The following is an 18,520-nucleotide window of genomic DNA, read 5'->3' as shown; positions in this document are numbered from 1 at the left end:
TGAGCTCTTGTTTTGTGCCAAAGGGTCCGTATGTATCTGGATTACTGCTATTGAAATATTAAACAATTCTGTACATTTGCCAGCAAAGGACAAAAGGGGCTCTCGTCATCTCCAGGCTCGAGTACCTTCGTCTGCAGTCCTGCAAGGTGATGGTGCCAGCGGCTTCATCCTGGCCAATCAGAAAGCTCTGGCAGTGGGTTTTGGGGTTTTTTTTTTCTTTTGCAGATCAGGGGTTTGAAATGTGAAAAGAGAAGACAGCTTATATCATCACAGAGCAGATATCACAGATCTGGCATTTCGGTAATTACCTTAAAATAGTTACCAGTGATTTCTGTGTGGACACAGGTCAAAATTACAGATTTCCAAGTGGAACATAATGTGCACGTTGAGATTGTCCTCTTTTTTTCCGGGACCTTCCTCGCCTTTTCTAATTGTAGGTTTCCACAGGGTTGTATCTGTGCTTCATTTGGCGTAGCTTCAGCCATTTACGCTGCTTCATTTACAGCACTTAGAGACATCTTTTTCGATAGCTTTATTAAATATATGCAAAACAAAACGGTCTTTTTGTAAACAATTCAAGTGTCAAAAAGAAAGCAACTGTGGTTGAGGTTAGGCGGAAAACAGTATGTCAGCATGACAAAAGCATTGGCACATAATTCAGGCTTAGATTAGAGACTCAAGGTCATTAACTTAACAACAGGACAGAGTAATTTAATCAAATAAAATCAGATAAGAGAGACAAATATGCATCTGTCAAGCCTATACACGTAAGCTAAACACGCCAACTGTCTATCCTTCTACTCACATTTCAAACTTTTACACTTAAAATAAAAAAAGCATAATTTATCGTATACATAAATGTACTAATTATTTAAAAGAAAAACTTAAACATTTGTTTTCTACTCCCTACTTTTTTTTTAAATACATTTGCCCATTGAGAGCAGGTCAAAGGTGTAAGCCAAATAAATATGTACAGTCATTGTACAAAGAAAGCGCACCCTCTTTCAGTTCAAGCCAGTTCAGAACAGCATCTTGTGACATATTACAACATGTCATTGATTTAACAAAGACTAAGCCAAAATGCAGAAGCAGTGTGTGAAAACTAAGTCCACCCTTCCATTATGAAGTAAGTGGGTAACTAACAGCCAGGTACTGCTGATCAAATGCATTTGATTAACTAATCATTGGCACGTTCATAAAATCAGAGGTTTGTAGGTCTGTGGTATTCAGGTGTGTTAACACAATGCTGAGGATGAAATACATCAGCAACAGTCATCAGTGTGGGAAAGGTCATGAGGTCACTTCCATCAAAGTGAACTCCATCACTCTACAGTGAGAAATATAATTCACAAGTGGAAAATGTCCCAGCAAATTCACCACAAGGTCCCCGGCCACCAAGATCTACACCTCAGAGTGTGCAGGCCTCAGTTAGCATGTTAAATGTTAAAGTTCATGACAAAACAATTATCAAAAAAAGACTTAACAAATGTGGCTTATTTGGAAGGGTTGCCAGTAGAGATGCTTAGGTTTGAGTTACATCTGATTAAACCACAAGACCAAAGCAGACATGTGTGGTCACTGTGCACAGCACCATGTTTGGGGAAAACCGAACACAGCATATCAGCACAAACACTTCATAACAACTGTCAAGCACGGTGGTTGCAGCCACTGTGTTCACCATGAATTCCTCTGCATACCAAAGTATTGTTGAGTCTAATGTGAGACCATCTGTCTGACAGCTTACGCTTGGCCTAAATTTGGTAATACATCAGGACAATGATCCCAAACACAACATCAAATCTACAACAGAATGATTCTTTTCTTTTTCAGACAGATTGTTGCAATGGTTCAGCCAAATTTCAGATCTCAGCTCGATTGTAATGCTGCAGGAAGACCTTCGAAAGAGCTGCGGATAACCAAATACCCACAAACCTCAATGAACTGAAGCACTGCTGTAAAGAAGAATGGCCCAAACTTCCTCCACAACGAGGTGAGAGATTCATAAAGGCATTCAGAAAACGATGACTTCAGATTATCGCTGCTAAAGGAGCCTACTTAATGTTTCACACTCTGCTTCTGCATTTTGGGCGAGTTTTTCATTTTAAGACCTGATCGTTCTTTAATATGTCCTGATACGTGAAACCTTAGAACTGAAACACACTGTGATCTCTTTTTACCATGACATGCAGTACACATAGTAGATTTGTGGTAATTTATACAGAACATTTATTCAGATACCTAAAAATAACACAGTTAAAAATGTTTACTTTTGTTTATACGTTTTGGTTTTTAAAATAAAATACGATAATCATATAAAACTTAACAACCCGATGCAAACAAGATGAAGTAAATATAACTGTAAATATAAAAAGAACGTTTTGCTGCTTATCGCGTCAAGTTTACTGACATTTCACCTTGACTTATTTACAGCACCGAACGTGTTGCTCTAAATGACGGATCCAGATGTTTTCACTCCAGCAGGACATAATGAGGAGATTCCTTTGGGCAGGTATGTGGAATAATACTTTATTTTTGTTCCCTTTGAAAGTGTTATTCACAGGAAAAGAATACTTATTATATAAAGTTTTACTGCCTCAGTAGCACAGTGGTGTTATGTTTTTTTCAGTAATTACAGGAAAAAGAAAAATCATGTGCTTGCCGTGCTGAGCTCAGGTTGTTTTCGGCACCTGAAGACAAAGTGGCCGTTAAAAGGGTCTCAGTATGCTGCTATCTTTCCTCATGCCTGCTTATCAATCAAACAATTTAAGCTGTACCTTTTGTAAACTTTTCAGTAACCAGTGATTCGGGTAATAATCCTCTTCACTGTATATTTAAATCTAGATCTTAGACTTTAATGATGGGTAATTTTTCTTCATGAGGCATGACTTCACTTAAATATAGACCTATTTCCCTCTGTAAGGCTATTCTAATGAAAACACATTTTGAGGACACATTTTGCCTTTGCCCGTTTCTGATCTTGTTTAAAAAGCGAGAAAGCCCACCACTGTGACCTAGTGGTGGCCTTTTTTCAGATGGCAGGTGCAGACTGGCTGACTGGAGCTGGAGCTGGTGCTGGGACTGGAGCTCTGCTGAACCTCCTCCCTGTGCTTCACCTTCTCTTTGTGTTTTGGTTCCTCTCTCCGCTTTTCTACCGCCTCTGTATCTCTGACCTTTCTGACCTCCTGTCGAGGTGATGACCGGACGTCTCTCCCTCTCTCTCCCACCAGCGCCTTGGTGGGCATGCGCAGGTTCTTCGGGGAGGACATGCCCTGAGTCTGGACCCTCTTGACGTGATCGACTGCGTACGGTTTCTCCTGCAGGTCGCTTGAATCCTTGCGTCCTCCGGCTTTATCAGCCGTATACTTCCTGGGTGGATGAGGTAGGGGCTTATAGGCCTCCAGCTTGCGCTTGTGACTCATTGCAGAGGCACAGCAGATGATGAAGACCATGACAATGAGAAGAGAGGTCACCACGATGATGATGAGCATGTTCTCCTGCAGGAAGTCCACTACTCGGGTCAGGACGTAGTCCTTCAGACGGATCATGGTGGTGGTTATGGTGTTGGTGAGAGTGGGAGCCCCAGTAGCAGCGGTAACGTGAACAGGCACGCGGGTGGAGAAAGACACCGGGAAAAGGAGCTCCAGCTCGGCTTCATCCCCGCTGCCGTCCATGGATATGTTGTAGAACAGAGGTGTGGCGTGACACACAGAGCAGCACAGCGAGAGCAGGGTCACACAGGAGACCTGAAACACCAAGTGAGACTTCATCTTCTCTTTGAGTCCTGCAGAAACAACAAGAGGATGCTTTTAATTTCAGGCAGCACATAGACTCGAAGTCACTGAAAGAATAAAGTTAATTATTTGGTGAAAAGATTTGGGACTGCCTCTGTCAACTTTAATATCTGATCAGAAGGCATGTGGTCCTGTCTTCTGTCGATAGGTTACCCAGTGTGTCCAGAATTTGGGTAAGATTTTTGGCGTACACGTTTCTGGTTGTACCGTCTCTGTCTCTGGTGGCAAGTGTAGTGCACACGTGTAGTGCTCTGTTGGCTATTTTATTTTTAATCTAACCTTGCATCAGAGCTGGAAACTGAGGAAAAAATCCAGCTTGGCTTCATTCTGATGGATGACAGTGTGTCCAACAGCTCCTCTAAAACAGCTCTAAATCTTGTTGGTTTCATCCTCACACATTAGGAAGACGTAAAATGTTATAGCTTTAGTTTTAATGCGCTCTGACTGTTTCCCTTAAGACCAGCAGCCTGTTGCAGTGACTCCTGGTTTTCAGGTGCTGGTAGGACGAAAGCCTCTGTTGCTACTCTTTATCTTAAGCTCCTCACTCACCCTAAATATTTACCATATCACATCTCAAGTGTGACTGGTATCCATCTTGACCCGGGTTTTTCATTTGCTGCCTCTCCCTCTCCTGGACCAGATCTATTTTAGCAGACAGCAGAGTAGCCATTACTTACTCGGGGTGGAGACAGTGAGTTTGGAGCTGGAGGCCTTATAATTTGTAAAGCAGAGGGAGGCCACCCATCCACCACACCAAAGCCAGGAGGAAACTGTATTCTAAAGCGAGCACAGAGGCGTGGGAGACCTGCGGCGCTCGCCTCTATATTTACGCTGGGCAGCAGCTGCTGTTCACCAGCCCACAGCAGCACAGTCTCGCTGAGGATATTTCTGCTTCCAGGAAAAGCTGCATTTACACCACGACTGAGTGAATAAACCTCCCAGCTTGCACAGTGTTACATTTCTCCATCCTTTTCTTTTTGGCTTCTTCTCACTGAGAAGATTTAACCGAAACCAGTGAGTCTGTTAGCTCTGCAAACCTGTTTAACTCTTTAACCCAGTCTGTAATTACACAGTGCTAAGCTGTAAAGACAAGCTCCCCTTCCCAGTGTGGTCAAACATACAGCATGTACTGTGCTTCACCAGATGGCGGGCTGCGTCTCCATCCTTGAATGTACAGCTCTAGGACGGCCCTGCCCCTTAAGTCCCCATAATTACAGCTAAAATTACATTTCCTGTATTTCACTAGAGGGTCGCCCTTACCTTCAGCTCAAAGCCTTCTAATTTGTGACATTTTAAAGCTTTTCTAAACTTAATTACATGAAAAAACTTTGAACATGCAGAGCCATATTTTACACATATACCTATCTCACATTCAGCCTGATGACCTAGTGTGCAGCAACTTACTAAACAAATGTTAGACCATCTCAAATATTTCTTGACATACAATTGTGGCTACCTGGTACACGGTGCAGATTCAAGGTTAGACATTTAGTTTTGGTTTTTTTAAAGAGGAAGTATTCAGAAGAAAATAATCCATAAATAAGTCCTGCATTCAAAACTATAGAAGTATTTAAGAACTGTACCAAAGACCCCTTTAACCTTTGCTGCAATATTACTACTATTACAGTTGCATGTTGAGCAGTTTTCCCTTGTAGTGAGTATATTATAGCACAGGATTATCATCATAGTTTAATCTGTAGTGATGCATCACATGATTTACAATTGGATTATGTGAAAAGTGTGCAAAATTTGAATCTATTACATAAAATAGTTGAATCCGAATGTATTTTTGCACAATCAAAAGTACATTCAGACTTCATTTATTTCTTCATCACTATTTGCCACTCGTGAAACGAATGTATAAAAGTACAACGTATGAAAGGTCAAACATCCTGAAAATATTTGGCTTCTCTTTAACTTAATTTCAAAATGTATACTTACAGGATGTGCTAGCCTCGGCTTCTCTTCTGTGCAGCACAAAGCAGCGAGTAAGACTGCAGACAGAGGGGGGAAAGGGGGAGACAAGACAAGACAGACAGACGAGAAAGTAAGAGTGGAAGACAGTTTCCGAGCATTCGCCCTCCCCGCTGACTTGTGCTGACTTGTTGTTTTACTGAGCTCTTAAACGTATCCTCACCTCAAACTCATGTCCAGCCCTCCATCTTCAGGTTCTCCTCCCTCTTTTTCCTTCTTTCTGAACTTTCTATCCTCCAACAGCCCAACTCTTAGTAAGTTCATGTAGCCGGCCATTTGGGACCAGATATTTTTATCCTACATATGTTTTTTTTTTTGAGAAACATTTGACCTGAGCATGGTGATAGGACAAAAGATACACAGGATGCTCTACAAATGGAAATAGTCTTTATTTGCAATGAAAGGCTAATTTGCCACAGTATGTGCTCGTCCATTCACGGTCTGACTGACGGATACAACTTTAGCCTCAGTGTTTATCTTTAAAACAAATATGTTGCAGTTGGTACATGTTATACTCAAGTTCTTCGGAAAAGGGTATTTCTATTCTTGGTGGGGCGAGTTCCACAACTTTTTTTTGGCCTGCACTGAATACTCTCTAATTACGTTCCTGCTGATTACAGCCTGTCTCTGCAGGGCATACAAGACCAGTACAGGGAGAAAGCACTCTTTTCATCCTGAAACACATGTACAGAGCAAATATATGAACTTAATGGACTTTTAGGAGCACTGGATAACTGTTTAACTTGCAGGGCATTTATTTAAGGGTGCTCATGTTTCTCGTCTTGTTACACAGTACTGTGTAAAAGTGTCAATTACAGTTGTTTTTTTCCCCAGGGAGCCAAACCTTTCTCAAAGTGGTCTTAAGAAATAGTTTCTGAAGGCCATTTTCTGGAAATCTTTCAAAGTTTTCTTTGGACATTGGCTGCTTTTTCATTCATTTTCAGTCCAGTTCTTGTACCTGTCCATTTTCACAGGAATGTTTTTCTTTTTTAAGCCACTTAACACTGACCTATGAATCATCCATGCATTAAAAAAAAAAAAGGCACCTCACTCAAGGGATGAACCGGTGTTGTGTTTGCACATAACAAACAAAGAACCAAGTTATATATTTAGCCACTTTGGAATAAAGTAGGTGTTATTAGAGGCTCGTAGTAACTATTTCTTTAGTTGAATCTGTAGAAAATGGTAAAGATTAAAGTGTGACAGGCACAAACTAGCATTTTTGCACCAACAAGGTGATTCCCAAAGAACTGTTGGCCAAAACCTGCACACATCTATGTGCTTAAGCGCATAAGAAAAAAAAAAAAATCTAGCTAAGACCCGACACAAGATGTGAGAGATGATTTTTGCCTTCAGTTAGTCCAGCTTAAGGATGGCTCATACCAAATATTGAGTTTCAAGCTTGTTAGAACTGTATGAACTCAGAATTGAATTGTACTTTATTCAAATGATAAAAATCACTGCAACTATTTTCCAAGCAACACAAAGAAATGAGAAATAGCTCAAGACTTTGGGGAATGCATGTTGACTGTGCCAAGAAGAATTAAAGCAGTTCTGTAAAGGGGGGGTCCAACCCAGTAATACTGTGTACCTAATAAAGTGTCCAGTGAGTGTTAAGGTGTCATATTGATCATTAATCTGTGTATTTGCTAATTAACAACTGAACAATGAACTCATTTTAAAAATTCTTTATTAATTTTTCTTATAATCAATGGTTTGATATTTGAAGCAAGAATAATGAACAAAAATGCTGAGCAGACCTCCACACGAGGCTTTCATCCTGGTTCGTTTTTCATCAGATTTTCTTTCTTGATAACCTCCGACGCAACAGAGGCTCTGCTTTTCTCATGATGCCAAGGTGCAAGGAACACAAACAGGGGGAAACGTTTAAAAATCCACCTCCCACACAAATACCCTCTTCAGCACATCCACAAAACAAAATAAATGGGGAGCAAAAAAAATACAGATATATGGTCACGTTATTTACACAGCTCTCACTCATTTTCTAGACCTCAATTACAAACATACATCTATCTTTCAACACATTTATTTTTCCACCTACAGTGTCCCTTTGGATCTCTATTAGCTACTACTCCTCAAAACTCCGCTCTCGTGCCAACAGTGCTAACCCAGAGAGTGGCAGTCTCATATAAAAGATATGGCAGTATGACCAGTGTCAGCCAAACATGCATCACACTCTAGATTTCCTGTCACTAATATTCTCAGATTATTGATGACTCAGCTGACAGATCCCTGGTTTTACATCATTTTACATTTTAAGCTTGTACCCCAAAGGAAAGTGTCACAGCGTCGGGGGCACAATGTGTTTGACAAACCCTGACAAAGTAATGCTGCCTGGTGAACTTTATTATGGACTGGCAGGACTTCATGATGTCACACAGTACGTAAGAAACTGAGTCCTCTGAATTTTGTACTGAGTATAGCACCTCAAAGTGGGTTTAAACTCCAGGCACCTCGCCTCCATTTATTCCACAAAACTACTCACAGAACAGTCGACCTACAAAGAAACAAAAACAAAATAAAACACTTCCAGGGTCACCTCTATGGCACTTTCAGGTCTTTACAGTGGTAACATTTATTAAAGGCAAACAACAGATTGAACCATTACCCGTCTCAGCTTCCCACAGGGAAACGATCTTAAAAAACAAAAAAAACAACAACAACAACTCAGGTTGAAAAATATGATTCGTTTTCCAATTTGACTGCACTAAATTGGGGCATCTGAGAAATAACCAAGATGTGGAAGTGCTAAGAGGGATGTAGAAACAGCTGGAACAAGAAACAGGATTTAATTGAACACTGAAGCAATAACCCAACTACTTACTTCTTCTGAATTAAAGGAAAACTCTGTAGAGGAAAGTCTACAGCTGCTGGTACCTAAAAGGCCAAAGACATGAGGACCCAGATTAAGCCTTTGAGGTCAAGCCAGCTTTAACATCAGATGGTTAAAAGCAGTCAAGTAGCTGCGGGATTATTTGATGTCATTTTAGAAAACTTTCTTTTGTGCTTGTACAGAAAACACAGACATGAGATGGCGTAGCAAACAAAAGAGCAGTGACAAAAAAATAAGCCCACTGCACTTGACTACAGTGATGTGCTGAGCAAACCCAAACAATCGGGTTGCAGTTTTTCCTCGCAGAAAGAATGAAAATGCAAAAGCTCGTCTTTCCATGGGCACCACATAAAGAATCCCAACAACCAAGCAGTGCAACTGAGTCACCGCAGTGAGTGTGTTTTTCCCCTCATACCAAGAACAGCCAATGGGAATTGTGGAATGTGTCACTTTCTTGAATAAGTGCAGAGTGCATGTTAGTAAAGCAAGGTAGAAAGGAATGCATGTCTACTTGGACTATTACGTCCACAGTCGGAATGATGGAAAAGCGACAGTAATGAAAGGAAACAGCAGAGGCGAAGTGTGGATTTCTGCAGCTTCAACAAAGACAGCAAGAATTAGTCACTTAAGGTTGTGTCTGAGTGTTTGGTGTCAGCTGTGGCAACCTGGAATGTATTTTCTTTTAACTACAAAATTTAATCTGTCAGTCTCTCTTTCAGAACCATCCAATTAAGTTATGTTAATTTCATAGTGCATCACTGATTTTTTTCTGCACTTAAAAAAAATACTGTTAAGGAAGTGTAAACAAAAGTCCAGATTTGGCAATGTCTTAATTTTGGAGCTGGGCTAACATCAAACACTGAGGCCTACTTATAAAACACGATGCTATACAATGATAAATTGGGGGGTGGGGGGCTGTTGGCATGGTTTTCTTGATCATTATTCTAAAATGCAAAGAATTATGTAAGATCTTTTTATACAAGTAGACACAATTTAAAAAAAAGAAAAAGAAAAAAAAGACTGCCACAGAATAAAAGGAATAGTCCTTTGCCACCAAAAAGAAAGTATTTTCTACTAAATCTGCCACATGTTCTTCTTATTCCACCTGTTTTAAACTGAGGGTTGGGAGCTGGCTAAGAAAAAGTTCATCTGGAATGTTGCTAGGGATCTTTGCTAGGCAGACGAAACACTGTCATTGAGATAGGCAGTGAGTGTTCCCGCCCACCCCCACCCCCAGCCAGTGGAGCGTCCTGAATTGTAGCGGGTCGGGCAAAAGGGTCCTTAAATGGCAAGTTTGGACATCTGCTCTTCAAGTTGGACGATTCGCTTTTCTTGACTGCTGATCATGTCCTTAAGGGACCTGATTTCTTTCAAGATCTCCTCCAGCTTGGCTTCAGATTTCTGTGAAAGATACGAGAGACAAAAGTGAGACTTCACGGGCTTTTAACCATCTTTATGAAGCTGAGCTTAATGACTGCACCCATGAATACTGCAGATAATAGAAAAATGGATTCACAAGGAGTGAGAGTCGAGTTAAATCCACTCCCTAACAGATTGTGGCAGGCTTAGTTTATTTAAAATCAACTTTTAACTTAAGATCAAGAAAATCCATTTACTTAAAGTGTCCTTAAACCGAAAGCCTCATTTCCCCTAGCAAGAATGACCTTAAAGCAGACCACTCTCTGATCTGTGCTACATGTAAGGCCCTTTGGGACAACATCCCAAGCTGTTTCATCCAACATTTTGCAGCGTTTTGTTTTAAATCAAGTGTGGTAGGATCTGGCAGTCTGAGGGTTAACATCTTTCAACACCACTGGAGTCCAGTGGGCTGTGATTACAGAGCAGACCTGCACACAGACACATGGGCAGGGACCCAGGCTGTGTTGTGGGTGAGGTGCAGCTGGACGCCCAGGAGCAGGAGCCCAGAGCAGCGAAAGACCTCTCACTCTGTGGGCCAGAGTGGGACGAGTAACATTTACAAACCACGTCATCTAAGTTTGGTAGCAATCTGCCATGACTAATAAAAAAAAAAATAAAAAATCTAATGCTAGGAGGTGAACGCAAGGAGATGAGACAGTGGCATAGCATGACCAACATGCAGAGACCTCAACATATACAGTGTAAGACTGAAATAAGGCATCTCAATCTACTGTTTAATCTAATCATGCAAAATAAATAACTGTTAAAACACAACTTTACTCCTTGACACTTCACTTCTGAGGCTGAGTGACAACGTACTGTTAAACCGGTTTTAACTGGACAAACTGATGAAAGCAAACACTCACAATTGATGGAGCTGGGTGGGAGGACTTGTTGGAAGAGCTCGAGTTCTCTGAGTTCTTGGTGACCTTGTTGTCCAAAGCGTTCTTTTTGACCACCTTGAATTCACGGTTCTTGCCCGGGACGTAGCCATTCTTCAGGGAGATGAGAATGGGGTCTCCGTTCTTGCCTTCAAACCATTCCTCAGCCTCCAAAGCAGGATCTGGACCAGCTGTGTCTGGGTACAAGTCGTCCTGAAACAGGTCCGACTGATGGGGGAGAACAGCGCAATAAGTTGTGAGGAAAAAGACCTTGTGGTACTTGTGATTTAAAGAGTAGATTAGAGGTCTAAAAGCTGCTGCAAAGTAGTGTGTTAGGGCGAGGACTCACCTTTCTAGGCACAGTCATCACAATAGGCTCACACTTTCTTTCATGCAGTTTATAGAACCTGCAACATACAAATTCAGGTGTTACTCACAGTTCAATACATCATTACACAACAAAAGCAACAGCAGTTTCCTGTGGATGATTATATCACGGTTATAGTTTGCCTCCTAGTGGTCAATTTATGAACTCCACATTAGAGATGATGGAATAAAATCAAAACGGTTTCTGGTTTCAGAGATGATGATTTAGGACCAGTCTTGGGTTACCTTGCAATTTCACACTTATTGACATCGAGGCCCCTCTTTGGCATGTAGCCCATGCCCCTCTGGGGCTCCTTGCTGGCAAAGGTGTTCAGAAAATGAACATAGGGAGCCTCGTCTGTGATTTCAAAGTAACGGATGCTGCTGTCTCCCTGTCAGGATATAAACAAGTGTTTTATTTCTAATGTGTGCATATATAAATTGAGACATTCAGCTTTGTGTTATAACAATGCAACTGATTTGATTATTGGGTGCTTAAAAGGAAACTCACCTTTCCACAGAGGTAAACGACATTGGTGTCTGGGTCATAGAAGGGCAGAAGCACTCCATTGCTGGTGTCCATCTCATTGACGGTCATCGGCTCCTCCAAGTTTTGCTTAAAACAAAAACAGAAGAAAGATTATTTGAGGCAATACTGTTCAAAAACGGTATGTAAAGCTGTGTTTTAATACAAATCCACAATGAGGCAAACAGAAGAGCTACAGGTGTGGAAATAGATCTTTAATCAACTGTGAAGCCCTCATAACTCACACAAATTTATCATGTCAACAGCAATGATCAGTAACAAACCTTATAGTGATGGGGTGACCATGAATCCTCCCTTAATCACGCTGAAGGGGGATTCCCATGATGTACTAAGCATTTGTTCCTTACCCACCTCTTTTCACTCATATTATGTTCATACACCACTCTGCATTTAATCGTTAATTATTAGCCTCTGGCTCCCTTCTACAGCGTGTTTTTTGTCTCATCTCCCTCCTCTAACCCCCAACTGGTTGTAGCAGATGGCTGCTCTCGCTGAGCCTGGTTCTGTTGGCGGTTTCTTCCTGTTAAAAGGGATTTTTTTCTTCTCACTGTCACCAACTGCTTGCTCACAGACTGTCGTGTGATTGTTGGGGTTCTTTCTATTTTATGGTCTTTAGCTTACAATATAAAGCGTTTTGAAGCGACCGCTGTTGTAATTTGGTGCTATATGAATAAAAGTGATCTGAAGAGGATGCCAGCAAAGGATGCTCTATATGCCAGGATATATAGAAACGTCTGTAGTGCAGTGAAGCTGCTTACCGTATTCCAGAGAGCCAGCTGTCTCTCACTCATGCGACTGAAGCCAGTGGTGAGGATGTTTCCATCATTAAGGAAAATGGCCCTCATGGGGCGAGCGCCCTCGTGCGCCTTCTCTTTCTCCTGTGAAATAGAGGTTAATGGTTAGCCCTGCGTGTCCATGTTACTGCTTCATCTGCAGTTCATCGTGTTTGTTTCTGCTGAGGTCAGAGTCATCTACACGACACTTACTGAACACTTTATTAGGAACACTCATAAACCTGCTTACTGGTGTGATCATTTAATCAGACAATCATTAGGCAGAAGTGAAATAATCTGGACTTGTGTCTGCATATTAAGATTTTTGATGTTTTATGAAAGAAAAATTCTGGCATGGGCGATTTTAAATGTGGGGTGACTGTATCAGAAATATTCAACATTTCTGATACGGATGGGATTTTCACCACAACGGCCTCCAAAGTTTCATCAGAACAGCTTAAACAAAACTCCACTAAGCACAGTTCTGCACTGATTCAATGTGAGCAGCTGAAGATTGGAAAAACATGGTTTGGTGTGATGTTTCTCAGTTTTAGTTCTGCCAAGGAAGGCTCAGGCTTTGGTTATAAACTCCATGAATCTACAAATCCCAGCATGAATCCTTGGCTTTTAGGGCCAAGGAAAGATTTCGTACGATTCCAACAGAGCATGTTTGGGATGTCACAGAACAGGAGAATCAACGCATTAAATCAGAAGCTGTCACAATGATGTGATGCAATCATGTCAACACTGGAGCAGCATCTTGTCCAATCCACACCACAAAGAACTGAAACTGCTGTGAGATCAAAGGGAAGCGTGACCCAGCATCAACAGGGTGTCACAATACCAGAAATTTAAGAGGCTGAGGATGATACAAGCAAATACCACTTTAATTCTACAACACTATCAATCAAGTTAAGGCATTTCAACATAACCTCTTATTTAACAATAAATAAATAAACAAAAAAAAACCCACTTTCCGACACTACTTGGATTCTGATTTTTGGTGGTCTATGTTATATCATTAACCTGATAAACTAACTCAAATGCAATGCTGGCTTCACTCTGGCTGTCTTTTTTCCCCCTCCTACATTCACAGCAAAATTTTAATGCAACTGTACTTGTTATTACACTTTAGGTGCTGTTACTGCCCATTGTCTCAGGTGCTTACAGCCGCCAAGGAAGCCATGGGAAATGGTAATTTGCTACCAAGGTGTAGCAAATTACCATTTCCCATGACAGTCCTTGGTCTGAATCCAAACTAAAACTGCCTGGTAAGCTTATCCAGTCATAATTCAGACTCACAGCTAACAACAATTTTAAGGGAACAAGGTTACCAAACCGGGGCTTACTAGTCTCTCTACTTCCAAATCAGAAATCCCTGCACCTGAATTCATATTTACCTTTTAAATACTTCAGATACAGTTCAATATAAAAACAGAAAATATAATAATTTATTTGCAAACTACTTACACCAACAATCTCCTGCTTGCGGGGGTCAATGACACGGATGGACTTGTCCTTGCAGGCAGTGCAGATAAGGCTTCCATTGCGGTTCCAGCACACGTTGTAAATGACATCAGGATGCATGTCCTCCAGGTTGATCATGGCCTCACCGGTGCCCACATTCCAAATGATTATCTGGTTATCACAACCTGGTGACGGATGAAGGTAATGGTGAGATTTGTGTTCAATCTGATCAAGTTTTGAAGGCAGCATTGTTTTATAGATTTGGAAACACTGCCAGAGCTCTTACCTGCACTAAGGAGGATGTTTCGTGCTGTTGGATGCCATGTGATGATGCCCACACGCTTGGAGTGGCCCTCCAGTATCACCACTGGCTCAGACATGGAAGTGACTAGGCCATTCTCCGGAATCTGCCACACCTGTAAAGAGACCAGGAAGTCAGAAACTGAGAGCAGACAGTGAAAATTCTTTGGAGTATGAAACAAAATTATTCTAAAGGATTTCATGATGATTATGCTGAACCCAGTCTAGCAATTAAAATGATTACTGGATCTAAACTGTAATTACAAAAAGGAACCAGAGGGGGGCAGCAATCACTAAGAATTCACAGCATGTTCTTTATTGACTGGTACACACAGTCAGACTTAGCAAAATACAGTTACACAGGAAACTCATGAACACACAATGATACCCTTTATTGATCCCCAAAGGGAAACTCCTCTACATTTAACACAGTATTATCAGGAGCAGTGGTTAGCCACTGTAGACCATAGGGAACTAACTCCAGATGTAACCCATTGCCATGGTTTAGGGAACAATGACAAGACAATTAAGCTAACATGTTTTTGGTCTCAGGAGAAATAACACCGACCAAAGGAAACCCACACAAACCCAGGAAGAACATGGAAACTTCACATGTTCAAAACCAGATGCGTTGAAAGCCGGGACCTTCAGCAGGGCCAAACCCAACTCAAATTTTAAGAGATATGCAGAAAAAAGCAACGTTACTACCTCACCTCAAAACCAGCTAAATAAGACTTCAGGATGTCAAGCACTGATTGGTTACTATTCACTAACACAATTTATAACATTATTACTTTGATTCATCTGATCTACTTTGTCATAACACTGCTGCATGAAAAGAATTTGAGGTTAGATTTTTTCCTTACATTCTTTAGTGCTTGGTGCCTGGCACAGGCATCCTGTAAAGGTTGTACTTTCAGAGGAATAGAATGGGTACGCTTAATGCAGCATTTTAAAAAGAAAATAAAGGCCACTCCAGCACATTTTAACATTAAATTAGCTGCGTTGATGTCCAGTGTGTACTCTGTGATAACAAAATCTATTCCTTAATCTACAATAAATGTTTTATGCCCTGTCTAGGTTACGGTCCATCAGCCTGCTGTGTACACCAGCCCGCCCACTCCTACCAAATCTAAACTAAACGTCACAGAGAGTCTATTTAGGTTGTGAAATTTACCGTCACATGTTCTATGATATGAAGAGAGGAACCAGCAATAGTTCCTCTCTTCATGGCTCACACTTCTGCAAACAAAACAAATAAATACTGCCTTGATTTAGCATGGGATTAACAGGAAATCAGACCTTTCAGGTGAGGAAGTGGCTGCCATCTAAACAGGCTGAAAGCCTATCCCAGCCTATTATATACCAAATAAGGACATATGGAGAAAAGTATAACAGCAGCCTGAAAAAAGTCAGTGACCTCAGCTCAATAAATAGCTAAATCATTCCCCAGCTCTGATTCCTACAACACATATTTGAGCTTAATCTAATCCAGAGGGTGAGGCCTGCAACCATTCATGAGTAACAGCAGCCTTGCCTTTCGCAATAAGAGCATGTAGCCTCTTGCCTCTTATGATCTAAAGAATGTATGCTCCTGTTGACCCGAGGAGGTTTGAGTCTGGGTGTAATGGGTGAGGTGAGCCTTACCATCACAGTGCAGTCCTCTGAGCCGCTGGCAATGACCTGGTCATTGTGGGGGCACCAGTCAATGTCCAACACCGGGCCTGTGTGACCACACACTGTGGGGTAGGATTTGTCAATGCGCCCCGTCTGTAAAAACATAGATAAACAACAGAGTAATAAGATTAGTCTTAGTCTAGAGAACATTATCCATGCTGAAGGAGCGAGTGCATTTTTAAACAGGACAATTACAGGATGATCCTAAATCCTACCTGCAAAAAGCAGCTCATAGATCTCACACAAACTCCAATCTAAAAAAAGTACTTTGGATTTATCTTGTATACATAAAAAATAAATTAGTTAATGACTGATGCAGGCTGAAATGAGTTATATGTACATTTGCAGTGAAGGCAGACTACCAGAGCAATTATGAATTAAAAAAAAAACAAACAAAAAAAACAAACAAAAACCCTCAGACCCAATAAAACAATTTCAATTTTAATTTTTTAATTTGTAGAGTGAGGAAACAACCACCCCCCCCCTCCCCTCCTCCCCTAAAACAAATGCATTTAAAGGTAACACTTAACTATCCTTGTGTACAGTTAATTACAGTTTGGTGAGAAAATACAAAGAACAAGATTAACTGTGTGGAGTCAGAGACTTCTTTTAATGGAAGAACCAAAAAACAATCCTAGTTCAGCATCACTGAAATCAAATTTAAGATATCAAGTCAAATTACATGGCTCAATAAAACAATTTAAGCATGAAAAATAAAACCAAACTGCTTAAAGCCAGCCTTGATTTATAACATTTCCATAGACAAAAAAGAAGAAGAAGAAGAAGAAGAAGAAAAAAAAGAACCAAACAGAAAACACTTGGGTTTTACCGCAATCTGAGTTTGTGTCTAAAACAAACTGATTAGATTTAGCTCCTGCTGGACTACCCATAGTAATTAAGGAAAGTTAGTAGTGACGTCAGTAGACAGTAGAAACATGCCAAGAGATTCTTAATTTTACAGTGCAACAATTTGCTTTTAAATAGTAGCCCCACATCAAACATTACTAAGCTCTCACACAATTCTGACTAGAAGGTTACAAATGAATGTCTAATGTATGCACTTGCACATCCTTAAAGTCATACTGCAGATGGATTTCACCTCTAAACCCTGTGAGTCCAGAGAACCAGGTGATCTCTCTGCATGGCGAGGTGACCTATGCTCTAAAGCTTGGGTGACACACCCTAGTCTGTGCTGACTCCCTTGTGCCACTGCAGAGCCATAGAAATGATGTCACCTACTGTGGAAATAGTCCCTCTGCTGCAGACCTATTTAAAGCATCATGGCTCGTATAATACAAGGAGTCCCTCACTGCCCACAGAATGGCTTGACATGAGCTACTAAATCCAAGAACCGTACATTCTGTAATGAGTCAGTGAGTGCTGGCTGCAAGAGTCAGGACCACTGAGGCATTAAAGTAGACTGCAAATTGTACATTACAGACTTTATAGCTAAACAATTAATGTATTTAAAGCTTTTAAATATAAACATTTTACTTCTGATTTACAGCAAACAGATTTTGTTTTTATAAACTCTAATTATAACCACTATGAACCAACCTGATGTATGACTGCTGGACACATTTCTGACATTTAAGCCTCCATGACATTACAGGATGGTAGTCTGGATCCCAGGCTGCTTGCCTGCTGTGTAGGCCTGTGCGTCTTTAGATATCCCTGGCGTAAACTCGCACAGACCATGAGATGGCACTTCAACCTTGCTGTTATTGCATTCCTTTAGTAACATGACTCATTTTAGAGGTCCACATTGATGCAAGTGTCTTCTGGGCCAGGCCAGACCTGCAGTGGCTGCACATCCAAATATGCAATTGTACATATCACAGTAGGTGTCTCTGTGCTATGTGAAATATACCACGCTTGTACCCATGCTGTCACCTGACACAAAGCTGGGCTGTGACACACACTCCAACTCCAAGCTTAGTGATCAAAGTCTGGTTTATGTGATAATGATCGCCCTCTCTCTCTGTGTGTGTGTCTGTGTGCATGTAATAAGAAAAATCACAAGATCGTGCCAACACCTTACCCTACTGAACACACCCTCAAATCCACCCTGAAGCCTAGTGTACAATAAGATAACTTTGACACTACTGTCAATAGGTTTCTGTGAGCTACCAGCTTATGCCACGTAACACTACCATTACATTACGAAAATATACACCTCTCTTTCTTTAGTAACTTACATTCAATTGAACCAGGATGTTTCTGTGCACATAATTTCATCACATGCGAATGTGTATTAGCTCGCAGTTAAATGTATTCATGGACAGGGCTTCCCAAAGGCAATAGGAACAGGATGTAAAGCAGGAAGGACATGGACCGATGACCAGGTGTTTCAACAGAAACTGCATAAACAAGTTTGGAAAAGAAACCGATCACATAGATAAGATAACCCAACAGTTCAGAGCCATTTGCATTTCACTTATTCTAGTACTATAGCATTACAAAGAGGGCAT

General features: G+C 41.0%; 2 protein-coding genes across 4 annotated transcripts in view; both read right to left on the bottom strand.

The window, feature by feature from the left end:
* Nucleotides 1-527: 527 nt before the first annotated feature.
* Nucleotides 528-7,319, bottom strand: LOC102077599 (transmembrane protein 119a). Its single transcript, XM_005473338.4, has 2 exons — nt 5,733-7,319; nt 528-3,781 (listed from the first exon to the last, which is right to left on the bottom strand). The coding sequence occupies exon 2, from the start codon at nt 3,765-3,767 to the stop codon at nt 3,012-3,014; it is 756 nt and encodes a 251-aa protein (XP_005473395.1). The 5' UTR covers nt 3,768-3,781; nt 5,733-7,319; the 3' UTR covers nt 528-3,011.
* Nucleotides 7,320-7,438: 119 nt separating this feature from the next.
* The window catches only part of coro1ca (coronin, actin binding protein, 1Ca), a 37,531-nt gene continuing 26,449 nt past the window's right edge, over nt 7,439-18,520 (bottom strand). For all 3 annotated transcript variants that reach the window (XM_005473336.4, XM_005473337.4, XM_003451646.5), the window contains 9 exons: nt 16,020-16,142; nt 14,359-14,488; nt 14,076-14,257; nt 12,591-12,710; nt 11,797-11,901; nt 11,532-11,677; nt 11,269-11,326; nt 10,905-11,147; nt 7,439-10,020 (listed from right to left, as the gene is read on the bottom strand). In XM_005473336.4, the coding sequence (XP_005473393.1) occupies nt 9,901-10,020; nt 10,905-11,147; nt 11,269-11,326; nt 11,532-11,677; nt 11,797-11,901; nt 12,591-12,710; nt 14,076-14,257; nt 14,359-14,488; nt 16,020-16,142 (1,227 nt within the window). In that variant the 3' untranslated portion in view covers nt 7,439-9,900. The remainder of the gene's footprint in view (nt 10,021-10,904; nt 11,148-11,268; nt 11,327-11,531; nt 11,678-11,796; nt 11,902-12,590; nt 12,711-14,075; nt 14,258-14,358; nt 14,489-16,019; nt 16,143-18,520) is intronic.

Source organism: Oreochromis niloticus, linkage group LG12 (genome assembly GCF_001858045.2).
Source record: "Oreochromis niloticus isolate F11D_XX linkage group LG12, O_niloticus_UMD_NMBU, whole genome shotgun sequence".
Taxonomy (NCBI): Eukaryota; Metazoa; Chordata; class Actinopteri; order Cichliformes; family Cichlidae; genus Oreochromis; species Oreochromis niloticus.
This window is presented reverse-complemented; position numbering and strand designations above follow the sequence as displayed.